Below are 14,237 nucleotides of genomic sequence, written 5' to 3' on the forward strand. Positions count from 1 at the left end.
GTCTTTGAGCATTCTAGCTAATATATAATCAAATTACAATGTCCAACTTTACAGCTCTTAATGATCACGTGCTTACGAACAGCGTGGTCGTCATAGAGAGAAAGGCATTCTAACACATGCCTCGTGATCGTGGAAGACTTCATGCAGGGAAGTACACAGAAGACTGACCTAACCCCCAGGACCAGCAACCATGTTACAGGATATCAGATGAGAGAGACATATGTGAAGCAAAGGGATACTACCAGCTAAATGCAGACTTGGCCAAGGTAAACAGCTCAGTTTCTTCAACTATTACTTTCAAAATGCAAGTAAAAAATTGGAAAAGTGGGACTTAAATACTTCATTTAAACTCTGATCCAAATTTAAATAAAACCTCTGCTTCTGAAAAAATTAGAAATCTGAATATTTGATCAGTTAGAATTATGATATTTTTCAATGTCTAATAATGGTATCTCAGTATCTTTCAGGGGGCGGCAGGGGTTGTGTGCGTGTGTGTGCGTGTGTGTGCATGTGTGTGTGCGTCTTGGGGATTGAACTCTGGGCCTGAGCTCTTCAGCTCAAGGTTAGTTCTTTACTACTTGAGCCACAGTGCCACTTCTGGTTTTCTGTTGGTTAATTGGAGATTAGAGTCTCATGGATTTTCATGCTTAGGCTGGCTTTGAACCATCATCCTCAGATCTCAGACTCCTGAGTAAGTAGGATTATAGACATGAGCCACTGGCACCTGGCAGGGGGCCCTAGCTTTAAAAGATTTTTTTTTTTTTTTTACTAAAATAGGTCTGACTAAAATCACACAGTGGCTGGGATAGGATTCAAATTATAGGAGAAAGGAGATGGTAAAACAAGACATGATTTCCTATGAGTTAAAAATGGCTGAAGAGTATATCTGTACTTTTGTGTTAATTTTTGTATGTGTTTGAACTTCTCAAAACTAAAATTTCACATACTGCTTTGAAAATTCTATACTTGGAGTTAGGTTATATTCTCTCAACTGTTAATAGATGCCATAGATACAGTTCAAGATTAGTAATCTGGGGTATTAACTAAAGTGGTTAAATCCAAAAACTGGCTGTGTTCTAGACTAATCTTGTTCTTTGATAGAAAATCTAAAGTGTAAAACAAAAGTATAGAGCTGATGAAGGATGTATCCAGGCCCTGAGTAATTTTTTCTAGCTAGTTTATCTTATACTTCAGTTACTATTAAATAAGTAGTTGATGGCTGTCATGAAATGTTTGTGGTAATCTAACAAGATATAAGCAAGTTTGATATAGTATCCAGGAGATTTTATGCAAATGAAATTCCATTTTCTACAAATAGAAATACCAATTTAGGGACAAATGAATTGAAGTGTTTTCTATACCTAAGTAGGTATCTGAGAGTATAACACTAGAATGATGTGCACATGCAAGTTGAACTGAATGCTGTCTTCTGAATTTAATTTCCTCGATAAGAATCAGAGTGTTCTTTGCTAATGTAATAAAGAGAAAACACAGGCTGCGACAAGACATAATTTTGGCTGGTGAAACAGAATGGAATAAATAACAAATATTAAATCCTTAGCCTAGCTATCACAATAATATGCTTTGTACTATGCCTTATGTAGTGATTTAAAACTATGGACTGTTCTGGATTAACCCAAACATTCTTCCCTCCTTCCCTCCCTTCCTCTTGTCCTTCCCTCTGTTCTTTTTTACTTAAAATATATTCATATGCATTAGAAATGACTATCCAATAAAAGCATAGCCACTAAAGTAGAGAGACAGCTAACCAACGGGGAAAAGATATTTACCAATAATACATCAGACAAAGGCTTAATATCCAGTATCTACAGGGACCTTAAGAAACTAATCCCCCCAAACCCAACAAAACATTCACTAAATGGGCAAGGGAACTAAAGAGAGACTTATCAAAAGAAGAGGTTAAAATGGCAGAAAAGCATATGAGAAAATGCTCATCATCCATGGTCATAAAGGAAATGCAAATCAAAACAACCTAAGATACCACCTTACCCCAACAAGAAAGATTTTGAACTCAGACAATGACAGATACTGGTGGGGTTGTGGAGAAAAAGGAAACCTATTGCACTGCTGGTGGGATTGTAAACTAGTTCAGCCACTCTGGAAAGCCGTGTGGAGGTTTCTTAAAGAACTGAAAACTGACCTTCCCTATGATCCCGCCATACCACTTCCGGGCATCTACCCTGTACATCATAACCCAAGATATGATAAGGACACCTGCTCAGCTATGTTCATCTCTGCACTATTCACAATAGCCAGGCGATGGAAATAATCCAGATGCCCTACTGCAGATGAATGGATACAGAAAATGTGGTATATATATACAATGGAATTCTACATAGCCAACAGACAAGATAAAACAATGGCATTTGCAGGGAAGGGGATGAATCTAGAGCGAATCATGTTGAGTGAGACAAGTCAAGCCCAAAGGAACAAAAGACACATGGTATCCTTAATATGTGGCTATCAGATCCAAACAGTACAAGAGTGAGGACTCAATATTTGTGTACCCAATGCTATGGACATGGTATGGGAAATATAAACACAACTACATAGACATAAAAATTTGTGACTCTATAGACAAAATGTTTTATTACATAGATTAATATGTATCTATGACATAAAAACCCTCAGCCTAATTTTAATTATGTTCTAAAATCTAAGTGCCAGTGTTTGTATATAGAGATTCCCTTCTTGAATACTTGTTTGCTAAACATGTCATTTGAAATATGATATAAAAATCAATGTTAATAAATTCTTTAAAAAAAAGAAATGACCATCCAACATGCAAGATTTTATATGCACACATATACATACATACACACATATATACACCATACATACATACATACATACATACATACTCAGGTTTTTTTTGACACAGGCCATTGCCTTATAGCTTGAACTCATGATCTTTAAACCACACAGAATTCTTCTGTTGCTTCTTTTTTTTTTTTTTTTTTTTTTTTGATAGTCCTGGGCTTGAGCTCAGAGGGCCTGAGCACTGTCCTTGGACTTTTCTCAAGGCTAGAGCTCTACCACTTGGGCCTCAGCACCACTTCCGGCTTTTTTCTTTTTCTTTTTTTTTTTTTTTTTTTTTGCCAGTCCTGGGCTTGAGCTCAGGGCCTGAGCACTGTCCTTGGACTTTCTCAAGGCTAGAGCTCTACCACTTGAGCCTCAGCACCACTTCCAGCTTTTTTCTATGTATGTGGTACCGTGGTACCGAGGAATCAAACCCGGGTCTTCATGCATGCTAGGCAAGCACTTTAACCACTAGGCCAAACTCCCGGCCCCTTCTGTTGCTTCTTTTGTAAGTCATATTAGAGCTCAGAGCCAATGATACCCCTGAACTCTTATCATGTTTTCACTGAGGTCTAAAGACAAAACAATTCCTTATTGATGAATGCAAAAAGGTTGAACTTATGCACCACCACCATTAATACATATACAATTATTTCCTATTATGTCTGAAGCATGTTTTTCTCCCCCTAGATAAATGGACAGGAAGCCATTATTAAAAGAAAAAATAGCTGGTCACAGGTGGCTCACACCTAGAATCCTAGCTACTCAGGAGACTGATGTCTGAGGATCTGGGTTTCAAGCCAGTCAGTGCAAACAAACCTGGGAGATGTTTATTTCCAATTACTTAGCACCAGATTCTGAAGTGGAAGAGTGCTACTGTTGAGCAAAAAAGCCAAGTAAGAATGTGTGGTCCCGAGTTCAAGCCCCAGTATTGGCACTCCCCAGCCCCCTACACAAAGCCTACGTTAAATGCAAAAAAAAAAAAAAAATGAAAAAAGCAAACAAAAAGAGTTGAAGGTGCTAGCTATGATATTAAATTAAGCATCACATAAAATTACCCATATTAAAACTCATGCAAACATGCCCACAGCTAATACTAATCTGGTCTATAAATCAAGAACATGCCATATATATTTGGAAACATATCATTTTGTACATCACAAAGTTCCAGTATTAAGTCTAGTTTCATTAAATTCTGAGAACTCATTAATATTTATGGTAATAGTGATTTATATGAAAAAAGAAATTGGTTTTACCCTATTGAAAAATTAATAGCTTTGCTTCTCAATGAAAAAAATGTAAAATAAGTCATTTAGGCAATTAATTATCCAGCCTGTCTCAGATACAACTTTCACTTGAAAGATTAAGCAATGTTTGAATTGTAAACACAAGTTATCACTAATATACTCTGTCTCAGTGTTGTTTCCCCAGAGTTATCCAAAAATATTTCAGGACATGATAATTTATCAAATTAATGGAATGATATGAGACTCAGACTTTTCATGGATCAGTTCTATCAGGAAAGAAATAATCCTAGTAAATTAAAAATGGATATAAGAATAGCTCATAATTGTTCTTTCCAAATGAATACATACATTTTCAACTCAAAAGAATATTAGGCTTATTCCCCATTGACTCCTTCACATCCTACATGGGTCATTGGAAACTCCTCTTAGAAAACGCATCTAAGCTGAGGCAGGAGTATGGGAAATTTGAGGCTGGCCTAGGATACAAGAGCAAGGTTCAAGAGCAAAGACAAAAATCAACAAAAAAGGAAACCAGAAATCTGAGCTTAATTTAGGCTTCAGCACTGATGAGCCTTATTCCCTAACAGGAGGGGAGCAAAGGGCTCTTTCCAATACTGAAGCCCAGCTCATGATCTGCCTCCATCTCCTGTTGCTGCTCCCATTAGCTGTGCATGAGGAAACATGGATACCTAAATAACCGTCCCTCTCTTTTTCTTTGTTGTCTATACTAGAGATTGAACTCAGGGCCTCTGGGCTTGCCAAGCAAACACTCTACCACTTGAGGTATATTTTTAATTCTTTCCCCCATTTCTTTTTTTTTCTTTTATTATTTGATAGAAATAGAAAGTCATGCTAACTTTGCCTGGACTGACTCTATCGGCGATTCTCCTACCTATGCTCCCTGAGTATCTGGGACTACATGTATGTGCTACCACACCAGTTTAGGTCTTCTTTCATGAAGTACTTCCTGGCTTTTGGGCTCACCTTGTGCGTTTCCACCCAGATGCCCATCCATATCTGTAGGTAATCTTGGCCCAGATAAAATAGCACAAATTACTGACTCCCCCAAACAGAATGTAAGATTAGTGCAAGCTATCCCCTGGGCTTCCCACACAACAACCAGGCCTGAGATGCACATCCTCTGTGCACCCTCTGTGCTGCTCTATCCTTAAAGCACATAAAGGAAACATGGCCACCACGTGGCTTGCTGCCCAAATCAATATTCTGAAGCTACTTTTTCTTCCTTCCTCTCCTCTTTCCACACACAATAAATCATTTAGTTCTATTCCAGTCTGTGTCCTAAATTACTTAGAGATAGGTCCTTTCTCACTGTATTCACAATGACTGCTTTCTAGAGACCCTGATTATTCACCTCCTGGAGTTTTGAGCAGCCTCTTCACTGGTTTTCAGTACCATTGACTTTCACCTCATTCCCACTGTGGATGCAGAAGACCCTTGAGATCTCCTGGCCAAGGAGTTGAGGGAAATGAAGGTCAGGCGTCTGACATATCAAGGCAGAAAGCGAAGGAAGGGATAGAGAACAGTCAGGAAGCAAGGGGAGGTGGACAGAGGTTAGCAGATTTAGGGTACAACAGAGAAGCTGAAATTCTTGAATTTGTCCCTTAAGAAAACCCTGGCTCCATCAGAGAGGGTCTTCTAGCCTTATTTGTTTTCCCTTATTATGGATAGCTGCAATAACAAGCAATAAAATATGGTTTCTGGGATACCTCATACTATTTCATACCCAATTTATACTGTTCTGTTAAAAATTACTTTAAAGAAATTCTGCTTCAGCTGCTGGAGAATTCCTTTGATCCATTAAAAACCAAGTTATCTTACCATAGATGCTTGCTTGAAACCTAAATATCAAGAGTGTCTGTAACACAGTGACTGGCAATGGACCAAGCATTCAGGTCACTCACCTCATGCTTGCCTCATGCATGGTCTGCTTGGAACACATAGATGAGAAGCAAATGGAAGGTCACGTCCTACTGCAAGCCTCATCCACCATTCTCTGGCTAGGGTACAGCCTCAATGATGTGCTTCCCAGATGGTCAAAATGGAGCCTTATACTGCCGGCCTCATGTAGTGGGATTTCAACAGCAGAGGGTCACATCTAGTTCATGTCAGCCCCCGCCGGGGATGACCTCACAGCCTCTCTGAATCCCTACAGCTCAGCAGCTACACCCAAGCCAAGCTCCACAAAAATGAGAGGTAAGACCAAGCAAAGAGATACTTCAAGCCATGGTGACCACACAGCCTCTTCTAGCCATTCAGAGGATAATTTGACAAATGAGCAGACAACCATTGTCTTGGATGTGGAGTTTCAGCTTGGAGAGTAGGACGTGGAGTGAGAGAGTCAGCACTAAGCCATTGTGGATGGGCTTTTTTGGAAGAAGAATCTACCCACAGCATCCATTAGATTTATAAAGTAATCCACGATGAGCATTAAGACCTATCATCCAACTCTGGACACCACTGACTCACATCTGTAATCTGAGGCTTGATCTGAGGATTGCCCTTTGAAGCCAACCTGGGCAAGAAAGTACACTTAAACTCAATTAATCACCAAAGAGCCAGAAGTTGGAGATGCGGCTCAAGTGATAGATTGCTAGCCTTGAGCAAATAAGGAACAGCACCACTAGGCCCTGAGATTAAGCCACAGTATCTACACACACACACACACACACACACACACACACACACACACACACACACACACGGTTCCACCATCCGTTGTGTCATGCTAGATGTAGCCCTGCTGTCAGAAGCAGCTGCTGTCTCCAGATCACAGAGGATTTGCTTATAGTTTCAGCAGATCAGAGAGGGAGCTGGGTTATCCAAGAGCCTTCATGTGTCCTCATATACTACAAGGAGAAAATGCCATTCTGAGAGAAAAGGATGAGTATATATATAATTGTTTTTGGTTTTTTTTGCCAGTCCTGGCTTGAACTCAGGGCCTGAGCACTGTCCTTGGGCTTTCTCAAGGCTAGAGCTCTACCACTTGAGCCACAGCACCTCTACTAGCTTTTTCCATGAATGTGATACCAGGGAATAGAACCCTGGTCTTTGTGTATGCTAGGCAAGCACTCTACCACTAGGCCACACTCCTGGCCCATGAGTACAGTTTCTAAAAATTTCCATGATTTGTATCTAACAGCTCATACAAACACTGACGGGGAGGTTTGCCTTGGATACTTGACATTAAACTTTGATCCATAGAAAAACCAACCTGACAAAAGATAGATTAATGTACATGGGCAAATATCCAGCATTTCCTTCCTGATGAAAAGTCATCTTTGACCTCAGCTTCTCAGTATGGAACTTCTCAGGAAACTTTATCACACAGACAAATCCTGCGCAATAGCAAAGGGACTCTCACATCTGACTTTAGAATAAATATTATTTCTGGCATAGAAGTATGTGGCATTAACAAAACAGCAGAAAGTCTCTTAATATCAAATCAGCAAGAAAAACACACACACACACACACACACACAGAGCAAATCTAGAACTGGAGAGGCCTAGACTATAGAGAATTGAGAGTTATTTTTCACCTACATCTGGTAAGGGCAGAAAAACACAGGAAAAAGGTTTCTATTAAAATGAACTTTACCACAACCTGATGAATGTAAACTATAACCCCTCTATCCCTTTCTTTCTTCTCCTCTTTCTTTCTTCCCCTCTTTCTTTCTTCCCCTCTTTTCTTTCCTTCTTTGTTTGTTTGTTTGTTTGTTTCTCTTTTTCTTTCTGTCTCTTTTTCTCTCTTTTTTCCTTCTTTTCTTTTCTTTCCTCACCCCTCTTTCTTTCCAAAGAAGACAGAGCTTTCTTGTTTCATTTTCTCCAAGAAAGCTGACTGACTTATAGAAATCAACAGATATGAATTATGATGAACCCCCTTTCCACCTTTTCTTTTAATATAGGGAAGCACCAGGTTTACTAAAGAGGATAGTTCACATGCCCATTCTGGACACTTCTTATTTTATGCTTTTGATAAATGGCAGCCAAAGGTTTTAGGATAATAGATGACATTTCTAAAGAAATCACAGCCATGCTGCTCTCTTACCCGGCAATCTCTCTGAAGAGTTTTCATAAGTGCATTGTATGTTTCTGTATCAAAGTACAACCCCTCATGCATATCTTGCAGGAAATCTAAGTCCTTGAACGTGGGGTTGGATTTCTCCCTCTCTTTTCGGGATGCTCTTCGCTTGTAGGTTGAACCTTTCAAGTCATATGTAAAGTGCATCCTCATGGCCCGAGGAAGGACGTTGTTCATCACCACAATCCGTATGTTGATGCCGCCAGACTGCATGCAGTACAGCCCGTAGAACTTGGGCAAAAGAGTCCTTGGATTCTGGTTTAAATTCTAGGGATGAAAGGAAAGAGAAGAAAAGGAAAGGGACGGAAGGGAAGGGAAGGGAAGAGAGGGGAAGGAAGGGAAGGGAAAAAAAGGAGGGGGGAAGAAGGAAGAAAAAAAATGGGAATGTATAATCTCCTTCACCTCCCTCCTCCTCTCCCTCCCTCCCTTCCTGTCTTCCTCTCTCTTTCCCCCCCCCCCCAGCTGTTGTGGCAGTACTAGAACCTAAGGCAAATGCTTTAATTATGTGCAGCTCCTCACCATGTAATAGCCTGGTAGTAGCTTCTGAAGGAACTCTGCTTCTTTATGCTGGACAGTCTTGATGATAAACTCATCATCACTAGTCACAAAAAACAAGGAGCCACTGGCTCCAGGGTTGGAGAGCTCTATGAGAGGTTCACTGCAGATGGAGTACTGAAAGAATAAAGAAAGACACATTTGATGGTGATGATAATGATGATTTGAGATGCTGAGGATTAAACTCAGGGCTTGCATAGACCAGACGAGTGCTTAGCCACTGAGCTACATCCCGTCCTAAGTAAATATTTTAACACCCCTTTGCTGTTGTTGTTGTTTTTTCCTTTGGCAATATTGGACTTTGTGTTTGGAACATTCACTACATTTCTGTCAGACAAATGACTAAACTTCACAAATGAAGTTTGCAGTAAATCTCACTTAAATGCTAAAACTCAGCAGAGTAATCAACTTTCGGTCACTGAGCTCAATGCTGATTAATAATTCACATCATTGACCAGTGAAAACTAGGGTTGAGGGGAGAGATAAAGGAAGGAGGTTCACATATGTGTAAGATACAGATTGGCCTAGTAAAATCCAGCATTCAGATAGGGTTTTGCTTTATGTCCGGGTCAGCCTGGACTACAGTTCTCTTACTGACACTTTCTGCTATAGCTACCACACCTTACTCTGTGAAAGGATGTGTCTCATGAACTTTTTGCCTAGACTGGACTAGAACTGCAATCCTCCCAATATCCACCTCCTGGTGTAGCTGGACGACAGGTATATGCTGCCAGACCCAGCTATTAGATGAGATGGGGTTCTTGTGCACATTTTTCCTGGGGTTGGATTGGAGCCATGGTCTCCTAGATTTCAGCCTCTCAAGCAGAAATTTTGTACCCTTTGACTATGATTTCTCCTTTTCCTCCCACTCTCCCCTTTTCTCAGCCTCTGGTAGCCTGGACTCTACTCTCTGCTTCTTTAATTTTGCCTTTTTTTAGTGCCAGTCTTGGGGTTTGATCTCAGGGCCTGGGCACTATCCTTCAGCTTTCTCAAGGCTATTGCTCTACCACTTAAGCCACAGTGCCACTTTTGCTTTTTCTGTATATGTGGTACAGAGGAACCAAGAATCAAACCCAGGGCTTCATGCATGCTAAGCAAGCACTCTACCACTAAGCCACATTCTCAACCACTATATCTTCTTTTTTTTCAATCACGGGGCTTGAACTCTGGGCCTGGGTGCTGTCCCTGAGCTCTTCAGCTCACACTTGAACCACAGCGCCACTTCTGGTTTTCTGGTGGTTAATTGGAGATAAGTGTCTCACAGACTTTAGTGCCCAGGCTTTGAATGTCAGATCTCAGCCTCCTGAGTAGCTAGAATTACAGGTATGAGCAATCAGTGCCTGGCTATGTTGAGAATTTTTAAAAAATATTATCTAAGGGTAATTCATATATCTTCTTCTGAGGAATATCTAGTCAGATCCTTCACTCATTTTTCCATGGGGATATTTTTTCTAGTTATTGTATAGTTTGAATTTCTTGTATATTGGTATATATTGGTTTAATCTCTACTTTGAAGGTAGGCCTTTTGTCTGATAGATAATTTATAAGTATTTTCTCTCAATCTGTAGGGTTTTCTTTCCTTTTCATGATGTTGTGTCTTTTGGTGTCTGAAAGTTTTGGGATTGGTGCAATGCAGTTTGTCCATTTTTACTTTTTGTTGCCCATGTTTTGGGGGGTCATAGACAAGCTCTACTGCTCCACAGCTTTCCCATGTTTTATTCTAGTCATTTTATAGCTTTCAGCTTTAAATTTAAATCTTTCATCCATTTCCAAGTTGATTCTGTATATGGTTTGAGATAAAGGTCAGTTTCATTCTTATGCATGTGGATAGCCAGTTCCTCTGAGATAAGGAACAGAAGAGAATACCCTTTTCTCATTGTGTGTCTTGGCACCTGCATTCACAATCTATTGATTGATTTGTGTGTTTATTTCTGAGCTCTTTAAGTTATTGCACTGGTTGATACATTGGTTGATGAATCTCTTTATTTTTATTTTATGTTTCTATGCCAGTGCCATATTGTTTTGGTAATGACTAAATTACAACTTTGCAATATTGTCACATTTGAATATATAGACATCTGAAAATACCAGGGCTGAAAAATCTCCTTTTGTTCAGGGCTGGTGCATATCTAAGTCTTTTCTTCAGGAAAACCTAAAAGGAGGAAGAATAAGAGAGGAGAGAACAGGAGAAAGAGAAGAACTTAGAGAACAACGATTAAAGGCAGCTTGTAGATGTTAAGCTTTCTCATGATCTTGTTTTGGCAGCACTGCGGATAAGGAGAGTTTGGGGGAAATTTTCCAAGAAGAGAAGGAAGCAAGTGTATATGGCTGCCTGATCCCCACCAAGTGCCTCCTTCTACCTCCACTTGTCTTGCTATTCAGGCTTAGAGATTAAGACCTGATGAATGAATGGAGGACAACAAAAGTAGGCATCAGACTGTGAACAGGGCACCATGAAAGCCAAGAGGAAGCCAGATATTGGTGGTTTACACTTGTTATCTTAGCTACCTTAGAAGGCTGAGATGTGAGGATTTGAGGTGTGAAGCCAGTCGAGGAAGGAAAGTCTATGAGACTCTTAACTTCCATTAACCAGCAAAAAGCAGGGCTGGAAACATAATTGACTGATAAAGTGCCAGAAGTGAGTAGAAAAAGTCAAGCCAGAGTGTGTAGCCCTGAGTTCAAGTTCCATCACCAGCACACACACACACACACACACACACACACACACACACACACGCACACACACACATCCAACAGCGATAGGCCTCTCCCTTCTCTAAAGTTCTGAACTGTTTAACATTTGGCTTCAGTCTGTTTATTTCCTCATTAAGATAGTTTTATTCCCTATCACTGATCATTCTAGGGGGATTCTACATTCTCAGAATACTAGACCTTAAGATTTCTAACATCTTCCTATAACTTTAACCAAAATCTCTATTTTAGATACAAAAGGCATTCAAAGTACTCACATTTAAAGAAATGTACCTTTCTACCTGGTTCATGGATGAAGACTTCTCTGTGAAACCACTGAATCAGTTTTCTGAGTTTCTTTCTAAACACTCTAGCTCTACCAAAACTCTACTCTGAAACTAGTTTTTTGAGTAGAAGTTTTACTAGGAAACCTACGTAAGCTATGTGGAAAGTTATTCAGAGAAGGGTCTTCCCCAAGGAAAATAATTTTGTAACATCAGAAGGAATGAGAGAATGAACTTCCCAGGCTTTGGGGCAATAGACAGGGCAGGACCGGGGACAGTCACCTTGTCACCCTGTGGGCAGTGTTATGGAATCTCTCTGTCTGGTGAGACATGCAGAAGGTGACCCCATTAATTTTTAGTATGTGTCACAAAATGAGCAATGGAGCTTGTTTCCCATAACATCCAAATCTCAGAGTTCCCCACTCTGAGTGATGGCAATTCTCCCGAATTACTAAGACCAGAACCAAAGGATTTCTCCAGCACATATCTCCATCATGGACATATGTGTTTCAGTTGGGACTCATGGGTTGAGGGGTACCATGCAATAAGGCTGAAAGTGGTGAGGAGGCAGAGAACCATATGGGAGGGTGTATTTAAGGTAGTAGGATGCCCAGTGTCTTGAGGTGCAGTCCCTGCTGTTTTGTGGAGGTGTATTCATGTGCTTTGAAGAGCTAGTAGTATCTCACTGCACAGAAATTGTATGTTTTTTCTTAGGGGCCAATTAAATAAGAGAATCATTCAAAATTTTCAGAAGTTCAGAATGGAATTAAGTTTTGAATTTTATTACTTATAGCTTATCCACATGGTAATATGTGTTTTAAGTGTGTGTGTGTGTGTGTGTGTGTGTGTGTGTGTGTGTGTGTGTGTGTGTATGTGACAAATGTTGCTATACTTCCTCTGAAAAGCATTATTTTTTATCTGGTTCACACATATGATCAAAAACATTCAGAAGTGAATTAACAATAAGTATTAAGGCCTCCTTCCTAACATTTCTTGAAAGATAATCTTAGAGCTAGAGTGACAACAGTGAGCAAACTATGAAATAAACATTTCCCAGGAAGTTCCTGGTTCCTTGAACAGGAATAGGATTACAAGGCTAACATCACATCAGGCATTACAAATAAGCTGTTGTGTTTGTATCTCCGGAACCAAAAGGAGGCCAGAATTTGAGAATAAAATTTGAAAAAAAAATTTTGAGAATAAAATAGGATCTTGTATGCCAAGAAGCAGTAGACAGAAATTGGGAAGATTGCAGCTGGAGGTCAGTCTAGGAATAAAAAAAGTTCTTTGAGATCTAATCTAATCTCAGCAAGAGAATCTGAGCACAGTGATACATGCACCTCATCCAGGCTGTGATAGGGAGTGTGAAACAGGAGGATCATGGTCTATGATGGTCTGGGCTAAGACCCCAGCTGAAAAAAATAATTCGATCAATAAAGATCAAAAGCTTGATTCAAGTGGTAGAGTGCCTGCCTAGCAAGCATGAACTCTGAGTTCAAACATTAGAACCATAAAAGTTTCCTTGTCATGTATATGTAAAAATACATTGGAAATAGCTAATCTCCAGTACCCCATATAGATGTATATATATATGTATGCATACATATATATACATAGAAAGAGAGACAGACAGACAGACAGAAAGACAGACAAAGGCAGAGACAGAGAGACAGAGACAGAAAAACAGAGAGACAAATGGAGAGAGACAAAGAAAGTTAAGAAGATTTGTAGGTCAAGGAGAAAATGGTTGTAGGCCAAAGGAGGTCTGAGATGAATGGTATAAATAAAGACAACTAAAATAGGCAGGCTCTCAAAGAGAATCTAATCAGTAAAATTCACATGAGTGTTTAAAACTAATTATAATATATCTGTTAGAATAATTATCTGAAGTAGCAACTGATATCAGTTATTTAAATATCAACCACCAGAGCAGGTTTTGTAACTATCAGTTGAAAGCTGCAGAGTCAAATCACATTTCCTGAAGCTAAATTTATAATCATTATCAAGCTTGGAACTATTGCTGTGCTCCTAAGCTTTATAAAACAAGAGACACAAGCATTTGCCACTGTCGCTAGGAGACCCATGTTTACATCACACATTTCTGTAGGAGGAAGGAAAATTACGGGTTCCTTACCAAGTAATCGTCAGGCTTGATACCAAAAAGTTCTCTGAAGTATCGAAATGCTAGCGGAGCGTATGTCTTGAATCTGAAGTCTGGGTAATGATGTGCTGGGGTCAGATTGCTCCCTTCACTGAAGTTAAAATATCAAATTTTGTTTAAAAAAAAGGAGGCAGAGAGAAAGAATATTAGTGAAGACAATTTTGACTTCAAATTTTAAGTTGTTCTAGAATGGGATCCAAGATTTGGTCCTGGGTCAATTTCATTTCTGTTAAGGTAGACCTTTCAAAGCTCACATCACAAAAAATTCAAGGGCCAATCAGGTAAAATAGATGCCAGGTTTACTTGTGCAGATTTTGTTGGCCAATCACAGAATGCCCTGTGGTTTACCCTCCCCTTTGTCCTTCTTGGGAAAAAAAATC

At 39.7% G+C, this 14,237-nt stretch overlaps 1 protein-coding gene across 4 annotated transcripts in view; it reads right to left on the reverse strand.

The window, feature by feature from the left end:
• Pip5k1b (phosphatidylinositol-4-phosphate 5-kinase type 1 beta) overlaps positions 1 to 14,237 on the reverse strand; it is a 226,747-nt gene that overhangs the window by 71,519 nt on the left and 140,991 nt on the right. For all 4 annotated transcript variants that reach the window (XM_090329679.1, XM_090329680.1, XM_090329681.1 and 1 more), the window contains 3 exons: positions 13,831 to 13,948; positions 8,686 to 8,838; positions 8,134 to 8,433 (listed from right to left, as the gene is read on the reverse strand). In XM_090329679.1, coding sequence (XP_090185805.1) covers positions 8,134 to 8,433; positions 8,686 to 8,838; positions 13,831 to 13,948 — 571 coding nt within the window. The remainder of the gene's footprint in view (positions 1 to 8,133; positions 8,434 to 8,685; positions 8,839 to 13,830; positions 13,949 to 14,237) is intronic.

Source organism: Megascapheus bottae, chromosome 3 (genome assembly GCF_031878675.1).
Source record: "Megascapheus bottae isolate mThoBot1 chromosome 3, mThoBot2.hap1, whole genome shotgun sequence".
Taxonomy (NCBI): domain Eukaryota; kingdom Metazoa; phylum Chordata; class Mammalia; order Rodentia; family Geomyidae; genus Megascapheus; species Megascapheus bottae.